The following is a 13,597-nucleotide window of genomic DNA, read 5'->3' as shown; positions in this document are numbered from 1 at the left end:
TCACAAATTCTGTCCCTGTCTCTATCCTCCTGTTTACTCATTTTATTCTCCATTTATAGTTTTTCTTCTTCATCCTTCCTGAGATTCATGACGGCAGAAAATATTTAACCAGAAAACTCGAGAAATGTGAATTAAGTTCAGCATTAAGATTACATAATTCCTTCCTGCTGCTTGATTATGGATTCATATTTCAGAGATGTGAATACGCAAAACTATTGACAAATCATGGCACTGTATTGTTTCCATATGCCTAGGTAAGGAGCTTTTCGTGAAGAAACTTGTTTTTAAAATGTTACACCATTTTCAAGTTAATTTTTTTTCCCATTAAATGAATGTTTCTTCCTCACTTCGTATAGCTGGCTACCGCCAGGACGTCAGTACATCATTGACACTCAAGTAACGTCTGTAGTTTAATATATTGCTTGTACTTCCTTCCATTTCCTGACCATTTCTCTTTGCTAAACGCCAGGTCATGAAGGAGCTCACTATGCACTGGCTGGTCTTTTCTGAGCTGCTTCTGTAACTTTATACAAGAGCACATAAAGCATAGTTGAACATGTCCCATGGCATCCAGCCCAATTCGTTAAGATCGGATGAATACATGTAGTTTTTTTCGTTCTCTTATCTTGAGAACAGACTATAAGACCTCCATTTAAAGCAAAACTTTGATGTTTGACTGTAACTGTTGAATCTTATACGTAAGTGTGCACCACGCACATGTCAAAATGAAATGTTTGGAATGAACGCCTCGTATCCATGTAATTGGGGACGTGATCTTTGGTCATGCGAACATTCTATTCTACAATATGATATTTTAACCAATACAGAAAATAAAATCAGAGATCATAAGGCACATAAGGGATCAAAATGACAATAGTAGATGTAAGATCTGGCAAACTAAATTTCCGACGCACAGTTTTCCCAAAACACTGCCCCCAAGATGGTCTCTGGCGAATTAGCCATTTATAAAAAATAATCAGAAAGGAGAAAGACTGAAAATCGTTGAAGTATTTTCCTCTCTCCAAGAAATCGATATACAGCACTGATTCCTGGGATGGCAGGGCTGACACAGGAAGAAAGATTGGATCGATTTGGATATCATTCACTGGAGTTTCGAAGAATGAAGGGTGATCGCATAGAAACAGAAGTATGAAGCAATGACTCATCTCCATCAAGAGAGAATCTGACTACTTTAACTTGATGTTCAATGTTATTACCATCAGTAAATCTGCGTTATCTATATCTTGCCGGTTAACAATTACCAGAAATTGACTTCAACAACCATATAAATACGCTAACTGCAAGAATATGTCTGAAAGCGGCAAGTTTGAATCGCATAATTCACGTCATGATTCCATTGGTTTGGATGCGTTCAGCTTCAGCAGCACGACAGAAGTTAGTACCATCCAAAACACGGCAGTTCATTTGAGTAAGACTGCATCAACTACCTTCAACCAGCACCCTAGTCACACAGACCTACAATCGCAACGTGTGTACCATCAACAAGATGCACTCACCAAGACTTGTTACATTACTTTACAAACTGGGAGAATCAAACACCAACAATGGCCATGCAACTGATGCATAGCAACTTTGCCATCCACAAGTTCATTTTCAAATGCTCACTATCCTGACATAGCGCTGTATCGCCATCCTGGAACTCAGTTTGAAAAATAGGTATATCCATAAGACCTGATTCAATCTAAGCAAGCAGATTACCGCCACTCATTCAGATAAATTATAAAGGGGCAATTTATCAAAATATCATGATATTAACAATGATGCGCACATCCAGTGAGAATTAGAATTATGACTATTATAGGAATAATGCAGGGTCAAGGAAGAAAGTGGAAGGTTTTGGTCCTCTCAGGATTGACACAGGGCTAAGAGGACCATTTGAAAATGAGAGCTGTATGTGAGCGCAGAGAATGATTCTGACAATAGTATGAATTATACTCTGATCTAGGAGAGTCGTGGCGAATATGATTTCGGGTTAATAGATGGCTATGCAGAGAGAGCAAGGAAATGTAACTGTTTTTAGAGTGTTAACGGATGAACAGAGTCTGAATATAATTGATAACGTTTTTAACTTCAAAGGGAGATATAATTAATAAGTTATTTTAAACTTTCTGTTTTGGCACATGGCGACACTAATACGTATTTTCTCAGTCAGTTTCTTGTCTTCATTTCTGAGCCTTCTGTAACCATGGAAACGGTCTACCGCAGCAATCAGTGCAGGCAGCTTTCTCCATAGATTTATTAGTTGCTGAAAACACTCAATGACAAAGAGGAAACTATTCATCGTTGTCTGCAAGTGGTGATAATCAGCTCTGAAAACTGGAGTCAATCTAAACTTCATTACATATTATTGTGACGCTTGTGTGGAATATTCACTGTTAGCGAGAACAGCAACCTGCTGCACTTTTGCATGTTGCATTCCGAATTTTGATATTTCAATTCATAAATCATTCTTTCATGTTTATTTATAGCTTGGGTTGCGATCGACACTGAGTAAAAGAGATGCAGTTAGTTTGTCTAAAACCGCTATTGGCCAAAAAAAATGAAATTATTGATTTCCCTGTCTTAAAATACTTTACTCACCATGTTTTATAGATATTTCAATCATATTGCTTGTCATGTTTAGGCACACCTATAGGGCAGATGGGATTTGATTCCTGGAAGGTCTGCGCCATATTTTATAGAACTTACAGCGAAAAACCAAAGACTGAACAGTCTTTCGCTGCATTTTTCTAATAATATTCGAACCATTTCCAGCCAGTGCCTCGAACTGATTTTGGTTTTGTCTTTCTTATGAATAATAATGATTTATTCTCATTCAGATGTGATTATTTTCTCTCCATTTCTCTGAATTAGTGCAATACTAACCTTTATTTATATATATATAATATATACACACACACGTATACACATATATATATATATATACACATACATACACATTATATATATATTATATATATATATTTATATATGTATTCCCTATCGTTAGAGAAAACCAGTAGACCAGACTTGATCACATGGAGACACCTGCCTGCATCCGTAACTTCAAGGCAATACATATTTATTCATTGTCTGCCTTTTTTTCAATTATTCTCCTACATCCCAGAGGAAAATCATCCATGCTGTTTTAATTAATTTGCGTTCATTTACAAATTCAGTTTCCAATGATATTGAACATTGCACAAGAACAAATGGAAGGGTTCAGGTTTATATGAAGAGACACAAGAGAAGGCTGATTTAAACCTGCAGACTAACTTCCATTAGAAATTGATGTGGTTCTCCAAATCACTATTGACTTTAGCTCGCTCAAAATGATACATGTTTTTCTTGAAATCTGCATCTGCCTTTACCAGGAGCCAGATGAGAGACAGCTGAAAATGGCTGACCCCCCAATTTTACAAAATATCTTTCCTGATTGTGGACTCCAGCCTTACAATTGTGTTTGCCTGTGAAAGGCAAAGAACAAAAGAAATAAGGACAACATGCTTAGTTTCGGTATTTTCACTCTTCCAGCATATCACCTCTTATATTCATTGGAATACACGCCAAGATAATAACTGTAATCACAAGTTTAACTGTGAAGACGTAATGCAGCCATATGAATCTGCACTTCACGCTCTGCAATTGTATGCCAAACAAAATTTGATCAAGATACTCGAAACAGCAAGATACTTGTGACAAAAGATCCGAAAAACAGAATAGAAATCATGGGCTAGTCTGATTCCATTTTGTATCTAATTTTACAGCCTTTTTGACTCAAAATTGATTTTCCCAACTTCAGACCGTGAATAATGTTACTAATTTCGAAGTTTCATTTTTCCTCAGTGATTTTGTTTCATCTTCTTCAAAATGATTTGGATATTTTTATGCCTCTTTCATCGTGTCTTTCTTATGAATATTTTTATGCCTCTTTCATCGTCTGTGGACCAATGTTTTGTCTCGTCTGCATGGCAATCCCCACACCTTTAATTTCTATCTCATAGTTCAAAACAATCTCGATTCACCTTCGCCCTCTAACTTTTCCTGGAGCTTGCCTTTTGGTCCTCTCATGTTCCATTCACAACTTTCCAGACTCCAGTACGCAATACTGAGTTCGACAGCTTTACACAAACAGCATGATGTCTGTTATCCTTTTTCCTCACATTCTTCCCACCCTACTCCGTCTTCACATTCCGAAAATGCTTTGTTTGTGTTTTGCTTACTGTTCTGTCAGTGGAGAAGAACACGTTTCTTCCCTTTCCATCTCATTGTACACCCATGTTATTTCTCCATTTCACTTTTACCATAATTAACAACTCGATTGTTTTCAGCAACGTGTGTCTGCATTAATTGTTCTTATCGCTCCTTCTCTGCTCCGTCAAAGGTAGTAAATGAAAACACTGTCCAATACCTTTCCATCTGAAGAATAGTCGTACTGGAGTTGAAACATTAACTCTGTTTCTTTCTCCACAGATGATTCCAGACATGATTAGATTCCCCGATAGTGTGGGGACAGACCCTTTCGCCCAACATGTCCATACCGACCCTCCAAAGAGTAATTCACCCATACCCATTCCCCTATCCTATGTTTACCCCTGACTAAAACACCTATGGACAATTTATCACGGCCAATTCATCTAACCTGCACATCTTTGGATTGTGGGAGGAAACCGGAGCACCCGGAGGGGACTCACGCAGACACGGGGAGATTGTGCAAACTCCACACAGAGTCACCCGAGGCAGGAGTCGAACCCGGGTCCCTGGCACTATGAGGCAGCAGTGCAACCCACTGAGCCAACGGTTTTTTTAAGAATTTTATTTTTTAAATTTGTGCCCCTCTTGCCCGGGCCACCCTTCTCCATCGGTTCGTAGCCCGCGGCCGAGATAGTTTTCTACAAGGCTCCGCCGAGCTTGGCCGTCGCCTGGCGGTCCTTGACAGCAGCCACCACTACAGGATCTGCTCAGCCGCTACAGTGGGAGCGCTGCCGCTGCCGCCTTCTTCTTGGAGACAGCGGCGGCCGGGACTGTGGAAATGTTGGGTTTATACTGAAATTTCTGTTTGTTTCCTGTTGCTTGATTATCAGTCTGTTCACCCTTCCAATACGCTTAATCACTGTTCGTACGTGGGGGAGATTCTCCTGGTTAGACATCTTTCAGTAAGCAATGACAAACCCGTTGCGACATGCATCCTACCAGTCTGGATTAATCCATGCAAGGAAGGCAAGACTAAGACAACTTTATCAAGAAGTCCCATAACTTTATCATAGAAAAATAATACCATGCTAATGTCTTAAAACGGTGACAGAAAACAGTATGATTTTAAAAATAAGTGATTTTGTAACAGATAATAATACCTGCTTGCAGCAAACTTTGACAGTGCAGCAAAGAATGCAAAATTCAGTTTTATTTTATGGACAATTGTAGCAAGCCACAATATGTACATGCAAGTGGAAGGGTAGCTTCGTCAGTTTGCGATGACATAAAGGTCGGCCCTGTTGTCGATTATGTCTAGGATTGTTGCAGGCTACAACAAGACATTGACAGGATGCAGAGCTGAGCTGATTAGTGGCAGATGGCGTTCAACCGGGGTAAATGTGAAATGATTCATTTGGGAAGGTCGAATGTAAATGCTGAATACAGGACTAAAGACAAGATTCCTGGCAGTGTGGAGGAACAGAGGGATCTTGTAGTCCATGCACATAGATCCCTCAAAGTTGCCACCCAAATTGATTGGGCTGATAGGAAGGTCTATGCTGTTCTGGCTTTTATTAACAGGAGGATTAAGTTTAAGAGCTGCGAGGTTTTGCTGTAGCTGTAAAGAAAAACCCTGGTCAGACCACACTTGGAATATTGTGTACAGTTCTGGTCACCTCATTATATGAAGAATGTAGAGAGGATGCAAAAGAGACTTACCAGAATGACGCCTGAATTGGACGGTTTGTCTTATGAATAGAGTTTGAGGGAGCTAAGACTTTTCACGTTATAGAGAAGAAGGAAGAGAGGTAACTTGATAGAGGTGTACAAGGTATTGAGAGGCATAGATAGAGTAGATAGCCAGAGATCTTTCCCAGCGAAAAAATGGCTGTCACGAGGATTCGCAACTTTCAAGTGATCGGCAGAAGGTATAGGGGAGATGTCAGAGGTCGGTTCTTTGTGCAGAGAGTGGTTGGTGCATGGAATCCACTGCCACTGACAGCCGTAGAGGCAGAGATATTAAGGACACTTAAGCGAATGCTGGGCAAGCACATGGATGGCAGGAAAGTTTAAGTGTGTATAGGTTAAATTGATCTTAGATTAAGACAAATGCTTGGCACGACATCGTGGCCTGAAGGACGTGTACTGTGCTCGACTGTTCTATGTTCTGTAACAATATAGAACTATGTGGATTTATAATTCTGTGGTCGGTAGATATATAACAACATAGGTAAAGCTTGAGGGTATACATGACAACATCCTATGTTGGTCGCCAAGTGTCTATTCCAAAACTATTTTGGAGCATCTTTTATATGACCGTTCCCAAGCTAGAGGGAGAATGGCGAATCGTCTCTGCCTTTTCATTACAGCTACAGATATTGACAATATCAGGTAGCATCCCAGCGAGCATTAAAGTTTGTAATGTTGAACAAACGTTGAGTGAGTGCAACGACAGTTGGTTTAACAAAAAGTCTTCTTTCATTCCAGTTTGTTACGTAAATAAAATTTATGAGACATATAATATCGAATAGTGATCAACAATGTTTAAAATCAAATAATGCTACGAAACAATAATACCGACTTTCAATATAAATGTGGTTCTGTTTGCATCTACAGAATAACAGACAGACAGATCGTTCGATAGATAGACAGAATGATAGTTATGTAGGTCAATAGATAGATAGATAGATAGATAGATAGATAGATAGATAGATAGATAGATAGATAGATAGATAGATAGATAGATAGATAGATAGATAGATAGATAGATAGATAGATAGATAGATAGATAGATAGATAGATAGATAGATAGATAGATAGATAGATAGATAGATAGATAGATAGATAGATAGATAGATAGATAGATAGATAGATAGATAGATAGATAGATAGATAGATAGATAGATAGATAGATAGATAGATAGAGGGAGCGACGAACAGATAGGAAATCAGAAAGAAAGAAAGGAAGAAAAAACGGAAGGAAGGAATTTGGAAGGAAGGTGAGAAGGGAAGAAGTAGCTGAATGCCAAGTGTACGAGAAATTTTTAAACAAATACAGATTATTCTGGCAAAGATAACTGTTTTACTGCATTAGTTTAGAGAAACTGATATAACTTTTAAGTCCGATGTGACTCATCTCAGAATCCTTTCTGAAAAAAAAGGTCTTGATCTTCCTTTATGAAGGAAAGGTCTTCGCAACTCTTCTCTTGGCTTTCTGCCTTTTGCCTTTATCTCATGCCTCCTGTTTATTGCTTCCTCTGCTCATGGAAAAGATGCTTTCCTATCCACCCTACCTTTGTAGTTCATAATCATCTATACCTCAGTCATAACCTTCTCTCTCCAATGAAAGTGACAGCAGTATATGCAGTCTTCATTCTCAGCTCATGTCCACCTACTCAGGCTGGAACCTAACTAATCTCTTCAGCACCTTCGCCAGTACAATCACACGCGTTCCATTATATGTTCACTAGAACTATAAACAGATCTCGAGTCTTGGTCTGGCAAGCGATTTATACATTTCCAGAATATCGTCTTCGTCGGCAAATAAAGGCAAGTATTCCACTTTTGCTTCTTAAACACATCAAGATATGCCTGATTTTTTCCGTAATTTTCATGGTGCTGACATTCATAGTATAATCCTTGGCTTTGGTAGCCCTTCCTAAGTGCAAACCTCTCAATTATTGAATTCCATTTACTATTGGTCTGTCTACCAGGCAAATAGTTTGAAAATATTTTCCAGTTTATGGTTATCTTTCTAACTATTCACTACCCTGTCAATTTTCAGGACACTGTGAGCGGCTTGATCATATTCCCATCGTTTACCTCCACATCATTAATATACACGATCAACATCAAAGATACGCAACATCAAGTCTTGTGAATTTTTAATGCAAACAGACTTCTAGTCTTAGAATGATTCTACTTCCATCACACTCTGCTTCCCTCTAGTCAGCGAATTTTGGATCCAAAGTGCCACTTCGCCTTGATCTCATGAACGCTTACCTGCTTGCCAGATCTACCATGAGTTACCACATCAGATGGCTTGTTAAAGTCATCAAATCCTTCATAAATTACCTGATAACTTTTCTTTAAAAAAATCTTATTTGCTAACACGACTTTCCTTTAACAGATCTCTGCTAACTATTACTGGAAATGCATTAATCATGTAATTTCCAGCATTATCTTTTTCTAAATTTTATTTTAAAATTATATGACAAATTTAGAAGAACTCCATTCCTCTAGCACTTCCACTGTAACCACAGAGAAATTTAACGCCATTGCCAGGGCTCTTGCTATCACATCCCTTGTCTCTTTCATCTTCTTGGAATATGCCTCATGCAGTCCTTCGTATTTATCCAATTTGGGTTTTTTTGTTAATCCCACCAGTAGATTCTGTCTGTCTGTCTCTCTATCTATCTATCTATCTATCTATCTATCTATCTATCTATCTATCTATCTATCTATCTATCTATCTATCTATCTATCTATCTATCTATCTATCTATCTATCTATCTATCTATCTATCTATCTATCTATCTATCTATCTATCTATCTATCTATCTATCTATCTATCTATCTATCTATCTATCTATCTATCTATCTATCTATCTATCTATCTATCTATCTATCTATCTATCTATCTATCTATCTATCTATCTATCTATCTATCGATCTATCTATCTATCGATCTATCTATCTATCGATCTATCTATCTATCTATCTATCTATCTATCTATCTATCTATCGATCTCCCTCTCTCTCTCTCTCCCTCCCTCTCTCTCTTCTATCCCTTCTTTATCCATCTCTCTCTCCCTCTATCTCCCGCTCTCTATTTTTAACATTCCTATCAGTTCTCTTCATTTTAATTTAATATCATAGTTTTGAACTCTGATATCTATACCCACATGACTGATTTCAATTGTGAAGACCAATGACACAAATTCATTGAGGACAGTACTCAAGTCTTGCAGTTCGACAAGCAAATTGTGACTACTTTCCCTGTTGAATCCTATTCTTTCCCAAATTGTTTTCATACTCTTTACATATTTTTCTTTCAGAAATAATCTTTTGTATTTTCATTTATTCCACCTGAAAACGCTGTCTCATGCATCGTCTTGATTTCCCTAACTTCCTCTTAATTCGCCCCCGGCACCTGGGTGTATGTCTCGAGGGACACGGACGCATTAATCCTGGGCCTCAGTCTTTTGTTCAGCATTTTTTCTTAATCCAAACATTTGCATCATTTGTCATCCAAGGTTCTCCAGTCTTGCTCTCACTGTTTAGTTTTAAGGGAACATACTTGTTCTGTATTCTTGCCATTTCCTTCTTGATGACTTCTCACGCTCTGACATAATTTGATCTAAACGGATCTGGCACTCAGTTCACATGCACTTTAGTTTGTAACATTGCCCTTTCACAGGTTGGTGGTGTCATTGCCAGCCGATTTTCGCTCTATTTTCTTTACTCTCTTAAATCTAACTGCGTTATGGTTATCATCACAAAATTTCTCATCAACAAATCCAATTTGCTAATCCCTTGCCCTTATCCTTACAAACTTTGAGAGAAAATGTTAAGCTTCCTCGGAGTCTTTAGCGTACACTCATTCAGGCAAGTGTGGAGTTTTCCAACACACTCACGATTTATGCCTTCAAGATGGTGGAAAGGTGTTACGATATCAAGGTATAAGATATCCTCTGCAAAATTCCTTGCTCTGACCTGCTGTTAAGGCGATTTTATTTGTATGGTTAGTCCAATTCAGTTTCTGGTCACTGGTAAGCACAAGGGTTTTGATGATGTCCCTTGATCGTTATATTCATTGCCTGGGATTTGTGTGGCACGATCTTTTACTTATTACTTGTCATTCCAAGCCGAGATATTTTCCCGGTTTTGGTGCATTTAGACGTGGACTGTTTCAGTCTCTGTGCTGAATTGTGCAAACATCAGCAAACACTTTATCTTATGATGAAGTGAAATTCGTTGATGAAGCAGCTGGAGATACTTGGGATAGGACACCAACCCGAGGAACTCTGACAGAAATGTTCTGGAATTGAAATGACTGATCTCCAAAATTCGCAACCATCTTCCTTTGTGCCAGGCACGATTCTAGCCAGAAAGCTTTCGCATTTTAATTATTTTGGAATTGAAATCCCATAATCTGAAGTGCTGAAGTGCCATTCCGGTCACCCAAATACTACTTACATATTCTGATTACTAGATAATACCAATAAGGCATCACATAGTTTGATATGGCAACAAATGGATTTGCGTTCATACATTTGTCGGTTTGCCTGTTGAGAACGTGAAAAAATGCTGCGTGTTATGCAAATGACACTATATTTTTACATGGTCATCTACTGCAAGGTGTGTATAGAGATTGGGCCTTTATTGGTGTGTTGGACACAGGCAAGTCAGGGATAGTTGACGAGAAAGGAATCAGCTGCTGTAATTAAGTGTAAGAATTGCCATGTACCTACTTACAACTAATCTAAAAGATTACATTCGGAATAGGACGCGATTATTATATTGCAATGGCTGGGTAATCTGAAAACTGAGCTCTCAAAGCCCAGTAATGCCTGGCACATTTAATTGTCTTAAGATGTATTTGAAGCATTATAATATATTCTTCAATAATGCAGAACAGAATCTGTTCCCATGACATGTTATAGAACAAATGTCCAGGGGCATAAAAAACATATTTGGCATCCTCTCTAAATGAGACTAAAAAGGAATCTATTCCAAACAATATATTTGATTACTAGTTACTCCGCTACCTATATGCATTTCCAGGTGTGAGACAGATATCCATTAGCTCTACCTGAGGACATATTTAGCCATTGTTTCCGAGAAAGTAATGACAATATACCTTCATTATTTGCAGCACTGAAGTTATTTGGGTTCGATCAGAGTGTGCAGGTATCTACCTCATAGAAAAAGTACAGAAATGCACGAGATAATATATCAGCATCTTTGAAAAGGAGACAGACCGGTCGATAGTACAGATACAGCCTTCAGTGAGACGATTAGTGTGTTTGTATCCTAATTGAGAATTACCACAATCGATGCTCACTGGTGCAGACTCAGTTTCCTTCGAAATGTATATTTCAATGTTCCCTCATAGCTCAACGTTTACTCTTTACTATTAGCAAAGGATCAATGGCCAGTCTTGAAAGCTGGATCACGGCAGTCACCAAACACAGGCAGGAATTAAATGAAAATTTAAATGGAAGCCTTGACCATTTCAATGACAGGGGCTTTGAAATAATGGCGAGAATGCAAAGCATCCTTCTTCCTTCACTCCTTATCGCTGGAGTTCTCCTGGGTACTACTATGAACTCAATCGCACTGTGGCATTTCATCCGAAGGAAGAAAATCACATCAGCAACTGAAATCCTCCTGTTTGACTTAACGATCACCAACGTTTTCGTTCTCCTGGCCTCAATGTTATACCTCATTCGAGATATCCCAAAATATGATATGGCGGAATCGTCCGTTAATGCTTATACTCTCTTAGGTTTAATCAATATTTATGGCAACCCACCCTTTATGACCTGCATTGCCATTGACCATTATATCGCTGTTGTCCACCAAACCAGGTCTCGTTCCTGGCAAAAGCCTGGATACTATGTCATTCTGTCTATTGTAACTTGGTTGGCAGTGTTGACTGCAAGTGTGATGGCAATTGTCGCGTTAAAAAAAGACGTATCTGATAACAGTTCATGCAAATATAAGCGATCAGTGTTTCAACAATGGCAACTTTTGAAGTTATGTTGTTAAATTATACTTTTCTCTATCCCTATCCTGATCCTGTTGATCTGCTATGGTCTGAAAATAAGCAAACTGTTAAGAATTGGAGCTGGGAAAGGATCCATGGAGCTGATGAAGAGGAAGGTATTGAAGACCATCAGTGGAATATTGGCTCTTCTTTTTTTTTTGCTTTGCACCTTATCACATCCCAGAATTTTACTTTTTGTGTAATGATCTGTTGTATCTGCCATATACAGTTACATATTTTTACATGTGTAATGTTAAAAAATGTGTTTGGGCACTCACTTGTTTTACGGCCGTTCTCAGTCCCTTACTGTACATTTTTAGGTCACAAAACTTTCAGTGGAAAAAACGATGTTGTGTCGTCTAATATGTTCGAGCAGCGGCCATGACCTGAAAATTCTAACGGTCACTAAATAAAATATCGTTGCCTACTTTTCTCTACATTGAACACCGAAAGATTGTATTTCGACAAATTAATCAAGGAGACCACATCCTGCCTTTATTCAATGATTGTTCCTTTCACGAGAAATACAAAGGTCGATATTGAGTGAATAAACGATCTGCCAATGTATCAAAACCCTGGCGTCCTTCCTTTCAACATCATTTTTAAAAAACATAATAATGGTCAACTAGGCCTAACACTGAAATTTTTAGTAGTTTTTGTTACTTTATAAGGTATAATTAATGCGTGGTACCTAGTTGAAAGCTTGCAATGGGAAAAATCACCGCATACGTTCAGCTCCATAAGCAAAGATACACAGATCAGTACATATAGATGCAGACATAATCATTTATATTCATATAAATAAGTTATAGAATAAACAAAGCGTGGAAAACGAGAAATCATACATTTTCAGAGATAGGTAAAGACTGATAGATTGACTGATGTGTTAGGGAGATAAATATGATGTTTAGTCGCTGTCAGTTCGATGCACACAGATATAAAAGCAACTGAAAATATAGGCACAAATACAGAAAAATGAACAGATCAAGATACATTAACAGAGAGATAGACGTACAGAAAATTAAATTAACACTTGCATACTGGACAAAGAGAGAGAAAGAAGCAGTGTATGGAATATATAATGAAAGTTTTCATCAGCTAATGCTATATTTTAAGCATTGATGAATAAACATACTTGCCATATCCATATTTATTTGCAGTTTATGTTCACAATGTGAAAAAGTATCGAAGCCACCAGAAAAATCTCGACAATTCATTTCATGATCAAATCTGATCTACTGCATTGCTAAGACTGTAAATGTGATTCTGCGACAATATAATGGAAGATAAGAGGTAGGAAATGGAAATCTCAGGGTGCAATGACATCTGGTTTCCTAAGAGTGCATTAGGACCTGCAGTATCGTAGGGAGCGATGCAGTTAGGAGGTGGATTGATCCCTGGGCCACTGCGTTGCAGTGCTATGGACAAGGACATGCAACGATATAATATTCAGGACACATCAATGTAACCTGAGATATACCATGCTCAGGGCCAAGGGCGTGTAAGGAATTAACGGTAGGGGAGAGTGTGGATTAATATTTCGATTTCTTAAAATAACTTGTATAAGGTGAGTGACACCTACAACATCAAGGGCTAACTCCCAGCTGCTTGCGATACTGTGTGACCAAAACC

The 13,597-nt window shown here is 38.3% G+C and overlaps 1 protein-coding gene across 1 annotated transcript; it reads left to right on the top strand.

Moving 5' to 3' along the window:
* Positions 1–11,346: 11,346 nt before the first annotated feature.
* Positions 11,347–11,967, top strand: LOC148143535 (C-C chemokine receptor type 5-like). Its single transcript, XM_087975235.1, has one exon. It carries the CDS (start codon positions 11,347–11,349, stop codon positions 11,965–11,967), a length of 621 nt encoding a protein of 206 aa, XP_087831361.1.
* The last annotated feature ends 1,630 nt before the right edge of the window (positions 11,968–13,597 follow it).

Source organism: Chiloscyllium plagiosum, unplaced genomic scaffold, assembly GCF_037043375.1.
Source record: "Chiloscyllium plagiosum isolate Xiang-an unplaced genomic scaffold, Cpla_swu_hap1 HiC_scaffold_27, whole genome shotgun sequence".
NCBI lineage: Eukaryota > Metazoa > Chordata > Chondrichthyes > Orectolobiformes > Hemiscylliidae > Chiloscyllium > Chiloscyllium plagiosum.
The sequence above is the reverse complement of the archived record's forward strand: the minus strand, read 5'-3'. Positions and strand labels throughout refer to the sequence as shown.

Bases quoted from the DNA above. Each gene is read 5' to 3' on its own strand.
- LOC148143535 (XM_087975235.1), top strand. From the start codon at position 11,347: ATGGCCAGTCTTGAAAGCTGGATCACGGCAGTCACCAAACACAGGCAG.